Source organism: Egretta garzetta, unplaced genomic scaffold (genome assembly GCF_000687185.1).
Source record: "Egretta garzetta isolate BGI_Z169 unplaced genomic scaffold, ASM68718v1 scaffold2, whole genome shotgun sequence".
NCBI lineage: Eukaryota > Metazoa > Chordata > Aves > Pelecaniformes > Ardeidae > Egretta > Egretta garzetta.
This window is the reverse complement of record NW_009258894.1, coordinates 4,790,586-4,805,964: the sequence shown is the minus strand read 5'-3', so window position 1 is coordinate 4,805,964 and position 15,379 is coordinate 4,790,586. Positions and strand designations below refer to the sequence as shown.

The 15,379-nt window shown below is 52.5% G+C and overlaps 1 protein-coding gene across 8 annotated transcripts in view; it reads left to right on the top strand.

Annotated features, from left to right (window-relative positions):
• The window catches only part of SLC8A3 (solute carrier family 8 member A3), a 102,391-nt gene extending 95,242 nt beyond the window's left edge, over positions 1 to 7,149 (top strand). For 3 of the 8 annotated variants that reach the window (XM_009634204.2, XM_009634199.2, XM_009634198.2), the window contains 4 exons: positions 4,115 to 4,239; positions 4,784 to 4,883; positions 6,172 to 6,447; positions 6,773 to 7,149. In XM_009634204.2, coding sequence (XP_009632499.1) covers positions 4,115 to 4,239; positions 4,784 to 4,883; positions 6,172 to 6,447; positions 6,773 to 7,149 — 878 coding nt within the window. The remainder of the gene's footprint in view (positions 1 to 4,114; positions 4,240 to 4,783; positions 4,884 to 6,171; positions 6,448 to 6,772) is intronic. The other 5 variants (XM_009634202.2, XM_009634197.2, XM_035889828.1 and 2 more) reach the window with 3 other exon arrangements.
• Positions 7,150 to 15,379: the final 8,230 nt, after the last annotated feature.

Genomic DNA, 15,379 nt, shown 5'->3' with positions numbered 1-15,379 from the left:
GGCCCCCCCGGCCGCTGGCTGATCTGCTTCCCCGACCGGCGGGAGCGTCGGGAGTGCGCAAGAGTTTATTCCCTCTCAGCTGCTGGATCTGTACACACGGGACTCAGCTCGGTCCTCAGCATCCCATGGGAACAGATAAAGCCAGCAGGCCTGGAGCACGTTCAGGTTGGGGGTCTGGTGTTTTGCAGAGGCTGGCACTTACTCGTGCTGCAGGGTGACCAGGTTTCCTAAAAGGTAGGTGGGAAGAAGTGGTGGATTCATGTAGGTGCTTTGCATTGCTCTTTGGAGGTGCTTAACTCTCCCCTTAAGCTTGTCCTTCCTACCACAAACGGCACGGCTCTAACTTCAGAGGACAAGCAGCAGCCTGGTATGTGGCACCTATCATTCCCTTCCACAAGCGCATTGAGCAAGATCCAGCACAATATTGGCATGTGACTCAAATTTGGTTTGTCTCCTACATTAGGATAGAGGCTCAGGGAGAATACAACGGCAGGTTCCGCATTTTCAGGTGCACCTTTGAAGTTTGTTAGGTTTCTGTGCTTTGCTTTTCTGTTGCGCATTCACAGATGTGACTGCTTTTTAATGAGGCGTGAAGGAGTTACCTCCTTTTCATTATCTGCAAGCTTCCTCTATTAACATTTCTGTGAGGTACCCATTTGGAGATGCTGCCTGTGCCTGTTCTCCTGCTGTTTGCTTGCTGCTGACATGGAAAGGCTTAGCCTGGCAGTGGTGTTCAATCAGCTGCCCCCACAGGACACCTCTGACGTGCCTTCTTGGGCAACCATGTTTCTTCTCTCTGCGCCCCAGTACTCGCCGCAGAGGAGCTGTGTGGTGACAGCAGGGCTTCCATTATTCATGTCTCGGTGGACGTGCTGTCAGCAGGCTCCAGGTCTCCATCCCTGGCCAGCTTATCCCTTCATCGCGAGTGGCCTACCTCAGGCTTGAAGATGCCTCTGGTGGCACTTCTTCCACTGACAAGGTGCCCTCTGAAACAGCGCAATTCCCACAGCACCTTCACACAGAATCACAGAATGGCAGGGGTTGGAAGGGACCTCAGGAGATCATCTAGTCCAACCCTCCTGCTAAAGCAGGCTCACCCAGTGCAGGCTGCACAGGACATCGTCCAGGCAGGCTTTGAATATCTCCAGAGAAGGAGACTCCACAACCCCCCTGGGCAGCCTGTTCCAGTGCTCTGTCACCCTCAAAGTAAAGAAGTTCTTCCGCATATTCAACTGAAACCGCTTATGTTTCTGTTTGTGACCATTGCTCCACATTGGTGGAGTGCCTGGTCCCACGCTCACACTGCATCCAGCCCCCAGGTTTAAAGCAATCTGTCTGCTCCCAGTCATGGACGTGTCACTTGATTTGCACTGAGCCGCCTGGCAAGTGATTGCCACACTCATCAAATCCGTAGGTGATCTGCAAGTGGCTTGCAGGGATGATGAAGCCACCTGCCAGCCGTCGAAGGTCCTGCCTCTGGCCATGGTGACGGGGTTCCCACGCAGCCTGCCCAGCAGCCTCGGGCCTGACACCCAGTCGGAAGAGACAGAGCAGGTCTCCCTCTGCAGAGGCGGGGATCGGGTCTCGGGCTGCCCTGTCGGGCACAGGTACACAAACCAGCATGAGCAAGATGCCAGGTTCTGGGATGAAGCCATGTTGGATACCATTCCCTACAGGGAGGAGAAGGCGTTCTGCGCTGCCTGTGCTCACGGGACTGCCTGCGGCTCAGCCTTGCCCAGGTAGCTCATACCTGCAAGAGGCACCCTGCTGTCTTACCATGCCAAAGCCTTTTGTCCAATCAGTTAAAGCAGGGACCGAGGCTTTGTTGCATCGTTTCTCCTGGAGTTCTTAAGCTGAGGAAATTCTGCCCGATATTCCCCGTTTTCAAGGCAGCTCTTCTGATTCCAGACATTTGCTTTCTGCGCTATGCAACTGCAGCCAGTGGGCGAGAGCCCAAGGGGCTCTGCCGCCAGCTGCGACCGCAGCTTTTCTGATGCAGTTACTTCTCAGCGAAGGTTGCAGTGAGCCAGACTGTCCCCGAGTCCGGGCCTGGCCGTCCCGCTGGGGTGGCTGCTGTGCTTTTGCTCAGCTCAGTGCCGTCAGCATGCGCTCGGCTCATCTGCCAAGCTGGGCCTTGCAGAGCTGAGGGTGCCTCCTCCCCGGAGCTTCAGGTTATGGGGGAGCTCGGACAGAAGCAAGCCACGTACGTGATACGGCAACTGGTGTGTGAGCGCTTCCATGTTCAACAATGGGTACAGCTTGTCATCTTCGTACCCTTCCAGGTAGAGGCAGAGTCTGGACTTTCTCAATCTCTGTCTTGGAAAAAGAGATGCAGGTTTCATCTGAGTCCCTGCTCAAGTGACTATAAGTAACTTGAATCTTGGTCTTGATGATCATCAGTTCATGGCTGCAAGCGTAGCATGAGGTGGAACATTTTGTCCAAGTTCTCCCCTGTTTCTGCACTTCTCCAGCTCAGCTGCCTCCTCCCCTTTGCGCTTGCTCGGCCTTTGCCTGCCGCTGCCCCCTTGCCCCCCTGGTAGCCCGCATTGCCCAGCTGGATTGCCCACCGCCTTCTCCAGGTGCTGTGCTCCCCTGTCTCTGGATTTGTAAACTTTTGGGGGATTCCTAAATCCGGAGTACGCTGTCTTGGAGCGAGGCAGCGATGGTTTGGATGTACATCATTGATTTCAAATGATGGATGTAGCTGCTTCTGCGATGGGTTATAATAATGTCACCTGCCACAAGAATTATTATGTATTTTATAAACTCTGAAGGACTTGCAACGTTTACAAGTCTTGGCAATCAATCCAGCCAGGTTGGTGAAGAGAAGGCAGAGTTTATAACTAGATTTCACTGGGACTTCTTAATGTCTGTGTGACTTTTGGTGCAGAGTAGAAGATCTGCTGGAGCCCACATGGGATTAATCGCATCTGAGGCATTACCTGGGGTGTTTGCAAACTCTGCAGGAAACTTTGGGTAACACCTGGCCCACTGCTCAGCCAGAACAAGGTGCTCTGCATCTGCAATGCTCCCCCAGGTTCTGCAGAGCTGCCAGCCTCAGCTGGGCCCCGTGCTGCAGCGGGTGCGCCCTGGCTGGGCAGGCACCGGAAAGCCGGGGCAGACCCAGCTTCTCTCCTGAGAGGTCAAGACTTTCCAGAGAGCCTGCCGGCACGTGCCTGAGTGTGGGCATGTGGGTGGCAGAGGAGACCTGGGTCAGGGCCAGGGACGGTGCCAGAGCACCCTTCCTCCTGGTTGGGGTGCTCCTTCCCGTCCAGGCAACCAGAACCTCCCTGGGCACCTCGCCGGGTTTGCTGGGGCATCAGCGAGGTGACCCCAACACAGAGTCGTCTCAGCATGCTGCACCTCCCAGGCAGTCCCACGGGGCACCCCTCCTGCCCCATGGTGGCATCTGCTGGCCCGGGGTCCTGGTTTAGTTTCCTCCAGCTGAAACTAAACACCCAGTAACAGGAAAGCAAAAAACCCACTTTGGCTCCTGTCTGACTTCTTTCTGTTCATGCTTCCAAATGCTAGGAACGTGTACGTGTGTGCGTGCGTGGTTGTAACCTTGCATGTGTGTCTGTCGGAGGGTTAGATCAAGCACTGCGTGACACAGAGTGACAACAGTGATTTTTCTAATCAAAGGGGAATATTTTCTAATCAAAGGAAAAAGATCCTGTCTCCTGATTGTTCAAACCAGGAAACATGCCAGGGCATTAAAGCTGTCTTAAAGGACACCTGTGCCAAATGGCAGAATGGATCCGTACCTCGGTCTTCCCAAAGATATGGCTGCCGCAGGGATGACGGGAGGGTGGATGTCATCCAAGAGCGCCAATGCAGGCTGAAGAAACATTTTGGGGTTTTTGTTTTCGTTTGGTTTTTTTTTTCAGTAAATTAAAACCATGTGGTGTATGTTGGTGACTAATGGATATTCAGAAATCTTGGTCCTTTGTTTCTGTGGTGCAATACCCCACCACTGCCCCCACCTTGCTGCCTGAGCTCAGCAGGCTGTGCAGGGCTGCAGAAGCCCGTGCTCAGGCCCTGCAGACAAGCCCCCACCATGCTCCCGTGTTCCGGGGCTGCTGCCTACAGCTTGGTGTTGACTTTGCTTCCACAGAGGTGGCTGAGAGGAAGCTGACGGTTGAAGAGGAGGAAGCCAAGAGGATTGCAGAGATGGGCAAACCAATACTTGGAGAGCATCCCAAACTAGAAGTCATCATCGAGGAGTCCTATGAGTTCAAGGTCAGTAGTTGTTCCAGGTGTCCTCCAGGAGGGGAAGGCTGTGTGACAATGAGAGCAGCCATGGAAAGCAGAACTGAGGCTGGGGGTGGCTGCCTGTGCAGGGAAAGGGCTGCTGGAAGATGAAAAGGAGTATGCAATACAATAAAGTATGGGGGGGAGCCTACAAGAAGCACCAGGGGACGTCGCTGCTGGTAGGCAGAGGTGAAGGGAGGAAGACAAGGGAGCCCTGCTGGAAGCAGAAGAAGCCAGGTGCAGGAGAGGGCAGGAGCAAAGCTCTCTCTGGTGAGGCAGGGGCAAGGGCAGAAAGAGCCTCTTCTGGAGTACGAGGTGGCAAAGCAGCAGGCTCTGGTGAGGTTTGGGTTAGCCTGTCCAGGGAGAAGGTGGGCCCAGTTCAGTTCCAGTCATGGCCTCATCTGACTGGTAGGAGAGTGCTTGTGGCACCTCAGCAGTTTGGGAGGGGTCTGTGAGCCCACAGTACTCTGCAAGATCAGTCTTGCCTGCCAGCAGCCAGTTTAATAGCTGTGCATCTTTATTCCCACAACAGAGCACCGTGGACAAGCTGATTAAGAAGACAAACCTGGCTTTGGTTGTAGGGACACATTCCTGGAGGGACCAGTTCATGGAGGCCATTACCGTCAGCGCAGGTGAGGGGGACACCAGAAAACCCACACCAGCACCCCCAAGGTTCATGCAGCCTGGGATGAGATCTGTCTGGGCTCAGGAGACAGCATCTGCTGGTGGTGGTCATTGGAAAAGCCACTCCAAAGAGCTCCTCGACTCCAAATATACTAGGCTTTTGCAGATGCATTAGCTGGGAGCCCAGGAGCTCCATCTTTTAGTGCGGAGCCATCCAGGATGCCAGTTTTCCAAGACTTTACTTCTGCTGGCAGTGCTCCTGCTGCTTCAGTGTTCTGATGAGCAGCATACAGGCAGCAAAATCCCATCCTGGCTGGGCTGCTGGCTCCTGGTGTGCGCGGCGCCATCCTGTTCAGGTAGCTCCTGCTGCTGGAAGATGTCTTGTCTGCCACAGCCCGTAGAGTCTCTGAGAGCAGGGAGAGTTACCACACATGGACAGGAGATGTTGCCCCATCAGATGTTGCACGAGGCAGCAGCTGGTGGAGGGAAGGGCCCAATCCAGCTGTTGCTCAGGGAGCCTTGAGGGAGCTCAGTGCTTCCAGAGCCAGGCAGCAGCAGAGCAGACATTTTAGGTGTGCCCATGCCATTAATGACACTTGGGCACCTTTCTGAAACTTTCCTTGTGGGTTTGGCATCTTTCCCGAAGGGCTCTTTTCCACCCAACTGTAGTGCGGGAAGCAGGCAGCTGAGCGGGAGCCGTCACCAGTGGCCACAAGGGCTTCTTCTGATGTGAAAGAAGAGATGCGGGGCATTCAGTTTTCTTCCTTTTAGCAATTCAGAGAAACTGCTTCTGTGGAAACAGTACTTCCATCCTCGTAGCAAGCAGGCCTGCTTCTCTCCTCCTCCATCTCTCTCCTTCCCGTGCCGTCTTCTCTGTGCTTCCTACCTGCTTTCTCTTTCACCAGTTTATCTCCATCCTCCATCTGTTTACCCCCCAAATCATCACTTGCCTGTGTGACTCGACAGTGATCTCCACAGGCTGACTACATACTATGTGACTGTCGGTGGGCGGGAACAGGGACGGGGATGGGGCTGCCCCTCTGTGGGTACAACCCACTGCTTTGCCACTCCCCAGCCCTGCAGACTCTGGGGTGTCGTGGGAGGCACTGCTCTTGCCAAGCCTCACCCATCACTGAGGGACCTGGTGTGCCCTAAGCCCACTGTCGTGGCCAGCAATGAGCCACCTTGTCCCAGGAGAGCATCCTTGAAGCCCTGGGGTGGGGGGCTGCAGCCCACCCCCGTATCTTGACCTGCCCCATCGTGACCACTGGACCTTTCCTTCCACGTTGTTTGCAGCGGGTGATGAGGATGAGGACGAGTCAGGCGAGGAGCGCCTGCCGTCCTGCTTTGACTACGTGATGCACTTCCTGACCGTCTTCTGGAAGGTGCTGTTTGCCTGCGTGCCCCCCACCGAGTACTGCAATGGCTGGGCCTGCTTTGTTGTCTCCATCCTCATCATTGGCATGCTCACGGCTGTCATCGGCGACCTTGCCTCCCATTTCGGCTGCACCATCGGCCTCAAGGACTCAGTGACCGCCGTCATCTTTGTCGCCTTCGGCACTTCTGTACCAGGTGGGGTGGCCACGGGGAGTGGATGGAGTGGGAGGAAAGTCCTGTGGTGGCCCTCCTGCCCCAGGGGAGCAGCTCTATCATGGGGATGGGGTTCAGGCTGGGAAGGGGCTCCACAGTGCCCTATCCCCAGGCAAGGTCTGCACCCCACTTGGTGGCAACATGGGGTCCCTGGACCTGGGAGGAGGGGGTGTGCACCAGGAGAGATCCATGTCCCAACCTGGCCAGTGCCACACCCGAGCCTCCATTGTCCCCCAGACATGAAGGGTTGCCCATTTCTCCTGTTGGACCCCCAGTGATTTCTCCTTCCCTCCTCCCCAAACCCCAGACACGTTTGCCAGCAAAGCGGCGGCCATCCAGGACGTGTATGCTGACGCCTCCATCAGCAACGTCACAGGCAGCAACGCCGTCAATGTCTTCCTGGGCATCGGGCTGGCGTGGTCGGTGGCGGCGATCTACTGGGCATCGCAGGGGCAGGAGTTCCAGGTGTCGGCGGGCACCCTGGCCTTCTCCGTCACCCTCTTCACCATCTTCGCCTTCATCTGCATCAGCATCCTCCTCTACCGCCGGCGGCCCCACATCGGGGGGGAGCTGGGCGGCCCCCGGGGGTGCAAACTGGCCACGACATTGCTCTTCGTCAGCCTCTGGCTGCTGTACATCCTCTTCGCCACCCTGGAGGCCTATTGCTACATCAAGGGGTTTTAGGCGGTGGAGGGACGGTGCCGCCAGGGGGAGGGCCCCCCTCCTCCGTTACCTCACCGGACACCGGTCCTGTAAGCGCGGTTTCACCGGAGGGGACAGCTGTCCATCGGGGGCCACCGCTGCCCAGACAGTCGGACGGCTGGGCGCCAAGAAGGGCAAAACCGTAACAGAGTGAAAAAAAAAAAAAACCAAACCCAAACAACACCCACCCAAAATGATACAAAAGAAAAGAAAGCAGCAATGGCAAGTGTTGAAATAAAACAAAACAGAATAAACCCAGCCACTGACCCCATTCAATGAGATTAAGAAGTTTCAGCCATCTCCAAAGGCCACCTCTCCTGCAGGGGCTTCTCTGCTCTCCTCCTGAGCACCCCTGCGCTGTAAGGAGACCGTTTCTTATTTTTACTGGTTGGGAATTGCGGAAGGCTGATCAGGAATTTGATTTTTTTTTTTTTCCCCCTTTTTTTTTCTTTCGTTTGCTTTTTGCTTTTTGGTTGGGGGGGCACGCTGCTTGTTTGTTTTTTTTTTCTTTTTTACTATTAAAACAGAAAAATGTTAAAAATCTACTCCAAAGCTTTGAGCTGCAGTCAGTGCTGGAATTGAACGTGTGTATTTTTTGAAGCCACAAAAGACTGTGACACGGTCAAAGAACTCTTTCACTGTTACTCGTTTCCTCCCTCGCCGCCTTCCATTTCTTTCTTTTTTAAGAACATCACAAGACTGATATATTTTTAATACAAACGCAGACACACACACACACAGACACACACACACACACACACACTCAGTGACAAAGGCTGGAGCATGTAGCATCTCAATCACCTGCCTGGGCTAAGAAAAAAAGGAGGAAAAAAGAAAACAAAACCCCAACCAACCAAACCCCTAATATAATAGGCATCATGTATATTTTGACTATGGCATTTCTCTTTGTATAATTAACTTCGAGCTTGTGGTACTGCAAGGGAGACAAAATTATGTTAATTTACAACTGATAAAGAAATAAATGGCTACCCCAGGAACAGCCTGCCCAGGGAGGGGGAGCGAGGGGCCAGGGAAAGCGGTACCGACTCCTTTTTGGGGAAGGGGGGTGTTGGGGGAGGGGGATTGCTGCGTGGTCCTCATGCTCGGAGGTGGAAATTAATTCAGGAAGACCCAGATAGCATGCCAGTACGTTCCCAGCACTGTCCCGCCCCAAGCTGTGGTGTGGCCGCCCTTTCACTTGTTTGCAACCCCCGGTTTTCACAGCGCCTGCGTCTTCCTGGTGGTCTTCAGGCCATGGAAAGGTACGGGCTTAAAAACTGCCACCCACGTCAGCACTCCTGTAGCATCTCAAGTACCTTTTAGAAACAGCAGACAGACAAAAAGACATCCTTTTCATTTGAAGTGCATTTCTTTTTAAGGAAAAAAAGAAAAAACACCCCACCAAAAACCAAAAGCACCACGGGAGTATGTCATGAATTACATCAATGGCTGCAAATCAAAATGTTGGGTTGGTAATAAAAATAAATAAAACCTATACCTATATCTATATAAACAGTGCTATCTAGAAACATATTTCTTAACTGAGAGCCCTGGAAGAGGATGTTAAAACCTTACTCTTTGTAAAGTGTTTTCAAGATGAAGGTAATTTCTTCCATCAAGAAACAGGTGCTGTAAAGGAAAACATTTTCTTCATAAAGCTCCCTATAATCAGCCAAATCATGGGAGGCAGCAAGAGAGGGGCTGCCAAAAGGTGCCCAAAGGCCTTGGCCTGCTGCAGTGCTTTCTGCTGCCCCAGGAGGCAGGGAGGAGGTGGCCGCAGGTTAGGAAAAAAGCAATGGGAACAAGGTGGTCACGAACAAAAGAGAGATGCAGCGTTATAGCGGGTGACTAGGTGAGAGTGACAATGGTCCTTAACACACAGATGAAGCATTTATTTTCATACAAAATGTTTATCAGGTATCTATATAAGCGCATATACACATTGGGCAGAGACGAAGGATCCTTCTCAGAGGAGCACCAGGAGCTTTGCTGGTGGGAGCCCACCCACCATGGGCCACAGTTGTTGGGTTTGAAGCCAACAAGCATCTGCCCTGCTGCCTCCTTACCCTTCCTTCACCATGCCTTTGGGAAAGGGCTTGAAAAAAGCCGGGCAAGAAACCCTGAGGCTGGGCTCCCACCAAGCTTGCCCATCCTTCTGGCATCTGCCCGTGCCAGGAGCCACCGAGAGCTGCCTGCCAGCCGGGACCCCAGAGCACCCACGTGTGACACTGAAAGAAAAATTACAAAAGCTCCACAAAAGCCGTCTGTGGGGGTTTGAAGTGCAGCTCCCGAGATGGGGCAGGGGGGGTTGTTATCATTGCTGTTCTTAATTTGGATATATCAAGTCTGTTGAGCTCTTATTTAACCCATGCCAACTCACCCACCCCTGGGTAAAGCCCAGCCTGGGGAGCTGCCCTGCTGTTCTCCCGTTTCTTGTGCCGTATCTACTTTCCCACTTTTCATCCGCTTCCTTCTTCGGCTGACCTCGGGGAGGGGGCGCGGAGGGGCGACTGGCTGCCCTCGGCATGGGGACCTCCGTGCACAAGGGCGATCTGCGCCAGCCCAACAGCATCCCTGGAGTGTTTCTTCCTTTTGTTTTTATTTTTTACTTAATTAAAAAATATGCAAGTAGGAAAAAAAAACCCAAGTTTGGTGCCTTTGGGGATTTATTTTTTTTTCCTGAGGCTCTTATGTTTTATTTTGGGTCTAGCTGTCTGCTTGCTCCTGTTTTCCTTTGGGCAGGTGCCTGGACTTGGTCGCCCTGGTTCTGGTTGGTTTGCCCCCCGCTCCATCCCAGCCCTCCAGTTCGGTACTACTGGGAGGACCAGGCAGCGCTTGCCCCTGGCTGGCCGGTGGAGAGGAGGTTTTGCTGGTGGCTTTGCCGTCACTGCTCCTTCCCCCTTGGTTTCTCCCGTCAGCTGCCCGTGGCCACCTGCAATAGCAGCCTCTGGCCTCTCTCGGCAGCCTGCACGCTCTGGGCAGCAGACACTTGCCCTTCAGCCTCCCTCGCCCCTCCAGCCCCGCTCCTCACCCAGGCCCCTTCGCTGCTGCGGTTGAGAGTAAATAACAACCCCGACACCAGGAGGGAAAAGCAGAGGTGATTGGAGGAGCGGCTTTGTCCCCGGGGCCTGCCATGGCACAGGGGCACAGTCGAAGGACCACGCATGGTGTGGGGCCAGCTGTACCCCTGGCTGCCTTCCCACCATCGCTGCCATGGTGGGCACCCCCACGAGTTTTGCCATCCAGGTGATGCTGGACTGCATAGATGCCAATCAAAAAAATCAACTTTTGGGTAAAAATCAGTTTTGCAAAGAGGCATCACTTGCCCATCCCCCTCAGACTGCCGTGAATTGTGCCCCTGCTTCGGCTGGTGCCATGTTGCCTGCTCACCCAGCATCGCCACTGACTGCCTTTTTCCACTTACATTTGGACCCCAAAATCCTCTTTACAGCCAGCCTTGTGCCAAGACTGTCCCCGTGTGCCTTTCTGCAGCAAAGGGGCGGTTGGTGCAGCCCGTAACCCTAATGGGAGCCCAGGGATGCCCCCTTTGCCTGCCCCCGACCCAGGGGGAAGCACACATGCTCCAGCTCCAGGAAAGGACCCATTGCCTTTGACTTCAGCAAAGGGGCTGGGGGTGATGCGGCGGGATTGCAACCCTTTGGGGCTGGCTGGCTGCCACTGCTGTGCAGGAGCGTCCCGGTCCCCACGGGTGCTGAGGCTTTTGTCCAGGACCAAAGAGCACCGTCCCGGAGCGAGCTGGGCTGAGTGATGGGAGCACACAGGCATCAGGGAATTGGGTGCTGTGCAGTACAGTGAGAATAAAGTGTTTGCTAGAGCCATTGAGCAAAGGTTTTAAGCCAGGAAGCAGACAAATGCAGCTCTCAGAATGGGCTTTGTCACTTTTTTGGCAAATATACTGTGTTGGTGGTGTGATCGAGGCTCTTGGACAAGCACAAATGAAACACAAAAATATCCTGCGATGCACATTTCCTCTGAGTCCACAGCTGGGGCTGCTGGACTGGTGTGTAAGCAACTCGTCCCTGGTATGGGAGGACCCCACCACCCCACTCCATCCCAAAGCAGCAACACGACCTCACCTTGCAGCACCACCTGCAGGGAGAAGCCCCCATCAGCTGCGTTGTGTCACCTCAGGCTTCAACCACCTGGGCCCACTGCTGTGGTGGGATGGTGCCTACCTGCACGTCTCCACCAGCACAGCACTTGGCTTTGAGAAAGCATTTTGGAGGACACCTGGTACTGTTGTACCCAGACACTGTTGAGATAAAGGGTTGGTAACAAGACCTTTGAGGTCCATCATCCAGTTCTTGATAGTACAAAAGGATAGTTACAGATAGTAGCAGAAGGGTATCCAGGAGAGCTGCTCATGCTTGAACATGCCACCATTCAAAGCCAAGGAAATTTCAACCCATCCTGTGTTGCACTTTGGTGTTAGCTGCCGGCAGGTCGCAAGCATAACCATGCTTTTTTTTTTTTTTTTTTTTTTTTTTACGGGGGAAAAAAAACAGACAAAGGCTTTTTTGGGTTAATTCTGCCAGGAAGTGGTCACAGCCCTGACCTTGGTGTAGGAGCCTGCCCACACGAATGGGAGCAGCAGTTGCTGAGCCCTGGCCACAAGCTGAAAAGCACTTGTCGCCAAGAATAACCTCTGGAGTATGATATGGAAAAAAAAAAATGCTTTTAATGACCATTGTCATCTGTGTACGTGCGCCAGCGGCAGCCAGCTTGTTAATAACAGAGCTCTGTGTGCCAGTGCCTCTTAGCACCCAGCAGAGGAGACCAGGCTCCCAACTTGCCTCCATAGGGGGAAGAGATTAAGGACCTCCCAGTATTTAAATAAGCTATTTAAAATATCTAGCTAATTAACACCATGAGTAGATTTGCCCACCCCACAGACATACATGTCTGCCTTCCCTTCACCCGGGGTGAGGGGGTCTGTGCTTTGCAGCATGCATTGGTGGAGAGAGACCAGCACCCCATGCCCTTGGGCATCTCAGCAGGCGGCCCCGGGGGGGGGTGTCATTCATGCTTACCCCTGCTGCCAGCAGCCCTCGGCCCCTCTCTACATCTCACTGGGAAACCCAGCCCTTCCCCACACTTGGCCTCAGGTGGTACTTTGAGCTCCGACATGGAGCCTGCAGGCATGATGTGAGGTTGATGAGCTCATGGGGGGGTCCTACTGCATTCATCATAAATGTGAGCATTCACCAGTGTCCCAGACAGTACCGATGCTATTGCCACGTATGCAACAAGCTGAGTGGGAGCTGTGGCTAAAGGAAAAATGGTGACCTGCCTACTACTCATTGCTGGGCATGCACTCAGAAATTGGCCCAGTTTGAAGAATGCCATAAAAAGTAACACAGCCCTAGGAAATACTTTGAAACTGGGTGAATTAAAGAAATAAACCATCCAAGCAAGATTTTTTTGGGGTGGGGCATTACAAATATCTTCTCAAGAAGATGTTGCTGCTGTCTCAGAAAACAAGCTTGCACTACAGAAACACTGGTCCCATTTTGTGAGAATTATTTGAGTACAACTTGGCTGCATGGAAAAGATGTAGAAAAAAAAAAAAACAACAACTCAAAAGCTTCAACAGTGCTCTCAGAGTGCCTCCATGCCTCTTTCAACACCCTGGTTGTCCAATAAGCTCTTAAAAAAGCTATCAAAAGAGATTCTATTGCCTCCTGTTCTTCAGCAGCATCTTGGGTAGAAAAATAACAGCAAACCCACATGTGGAGGCTTTTTTGGCCCTGCTATTTTCTTTCCTTCTTGTTTTATTCACAAAGGCATGGAAGAGAACTGATTACTATCCCTGTCGTAAGAGTGTTTTGTACGCAGTAAAGCCCCCCAGGTTCTCCACTTTGTCCTCTCCCAGCTTCTGAGCCGTGGCTTCTGCTGGATTGCTGCCTGCTGGGTCTCGCTTTGTGCTTGTGCATTCAGGCCGGCTGCCTCCCGGCAGGTCATCGCATGCTTCTCCGCTGAAACTCAGCCTCTTGACTTGGACTATGTCTGCAATTTGTCACACATTCTGCTTCTACCTTTCACAGGTACTCAGCCCCTCCCAGCTGGATGTCACCAGGGAATTTTATAGTGAAGCAATTTCCTAAAGCTGCTGATGAAAATCCTCAATAGACCCGGACCCTGGGCAGCCACTGGAAAGATTTCCCCAGAAAGCTCTCTGGCTTTGGCACTGAGCTCGATGTACTGGGAGTCCAAACAGGCTGCGTTTCCTCAGCTCGCTTACGAGAATGGCTTCTGGGCCAGTGCCAGAAGCCTTACCAAAGTCAAGGCATATCACATCTAGTGCTGACCCCCCCTAGCCATGAGGCCAGTTATCCTGTCAAAGAATAGAATCAAATTAGCTTGATACAATTTGTCCTCAGCAAAGCATCAACAAATCTATTTCAGCCTTTTTTTCTTTTTTTTTTTTTTTACAAATTTATAAATCTAGGGGATTAGAGAGTAACAGTAGCTCACTCTTACAAGTAAGTTTTCACAGAGCGATATAGGACATCAGGTCTATAATTTCCTAGGTTTTTCTTCATCTCTAGTTAGGTGATGTTGCCATGTCATCCATATGTCCCCTGGAATCTCACATGTAGGCTGCAACGGTCCAACACCAATCCCACGTTTCGTATTTTTCCTTGTCATGCTTCAGGACGTTGAAGAGCTCTCAACTTCCCTTGCAGCAGGATAGTTTCTTATTGGGACTTTGACCCCCAGCTCTTTTATCAGTTCTCGGATCTGTTTTATCCTTTAGGGCATCTCTCCACAGAGCCTGCCCAACAGTTTTCTGAATTCATTGATATTTTATTTTTTGGAGTCTAGGTACTTTAGGTTAACTCATTTTACAAAGGTTTGATATTCAACTGCATTTCAAGGAGAAAAAGCTTGCAGCAAACATCTGAACACAATCAATCATAGCAGCTCAAGAGATGCAAAAATTCACATTCCTATTGGGCCTGTGGGTGAACAGGTCCAACTTCAGCCACCTTCACATGGCTTGGCCTGTTATAGCCTGCCAGCTCATAGCGAGAACATCCACACCGCGTCAGAAATAGCTCCCTCTCTGCAGCCAAACGCTGCGCCAGCTCTTTTCTGACGTGGTGAAGTCAGCAGGGATTACTTGAGTGGTCCCAGCCAAAAGCCTGGCTGAGGGAGCTGACAGCAATGGCGCTGTGTGCTATGCAAAGCCAGAGCTGTCCCGGATAATGGACGCTCACGCGCCACAGTGTTTATTGCTTGAAGCACAGCACTGAGCTGCTACAGAAGGCATTTCCCCAAACTGAGGCCGAAGGCCAGGCACAGTCCCAAGTCCTTCATTCGCATACCAAAAAGCAATGAATTAAGGATCTGTTCTGTACTGGGACTGAATCTGTCTATTTTAGTTACGTGAGCTGCATTCATCTGCACTCCAGACTCACAGATCTTACATGGAGGAGCTTACTCTGAGCTCCAAACTAGGGCCACTGAGCCTTGAATGGCACACAGGAGAGCTAGGGCTGCTGTTCCTGCTGGCACCACAGAGGAGGCAACCTCAACCTTTGGGAGACGCAAACTTCTGCCTCCCTCAACACCCGGCATGCACCTCTCTGCCGGCTCAGGCAGAGAGCAGAGAACCACCCGTGCCTTGTCCCCAAGGGGATGCCAGCTGGCCAAGTGTACAGCGAGAGGGCCAGAGGACCCTCAGCCCAGTCCCAGCGTGATGAAAGAACAACATAAGGTGGAGTAAACGTCCATGCGTGCCTTTGCAGGAGGTGGGGCTATAGGTTTGGGCTGCACCACGAGCTGAAGGAAAGCTAGACCCCTCCTGGTGTGCACAGGCAAGGCACCTTTGAAAAATAAAACCAACCATTGAAACCAGTAAGCAGGCCCTCCAATACAGAACTGCAGACAGCATCGATGCTTCCCAAAGCAGCCAGCCTCAGGTTTTCTGGCAAACACGCCATAGAAAATACTTGCTCTTACATTCCTAGTTCCTGAGGTGGTGGGTTTGTTAGACCACTTTGTTTTCAAGGTGTTTTCCAAACTAAGGAGCGATGCTTCTGCAGATCCCACTGTCCGATTTAATATCAGCTTTTGGAGGGTTGCCAAGCTATTTTGCCTGAAATGGCTTGCAAGGGCTGGCTGCTGAGAAGGCAGAAGGCCGGCATCTGTATGAGAGTTTTGTTAGTTATGTCAAAGATAAGAGGGA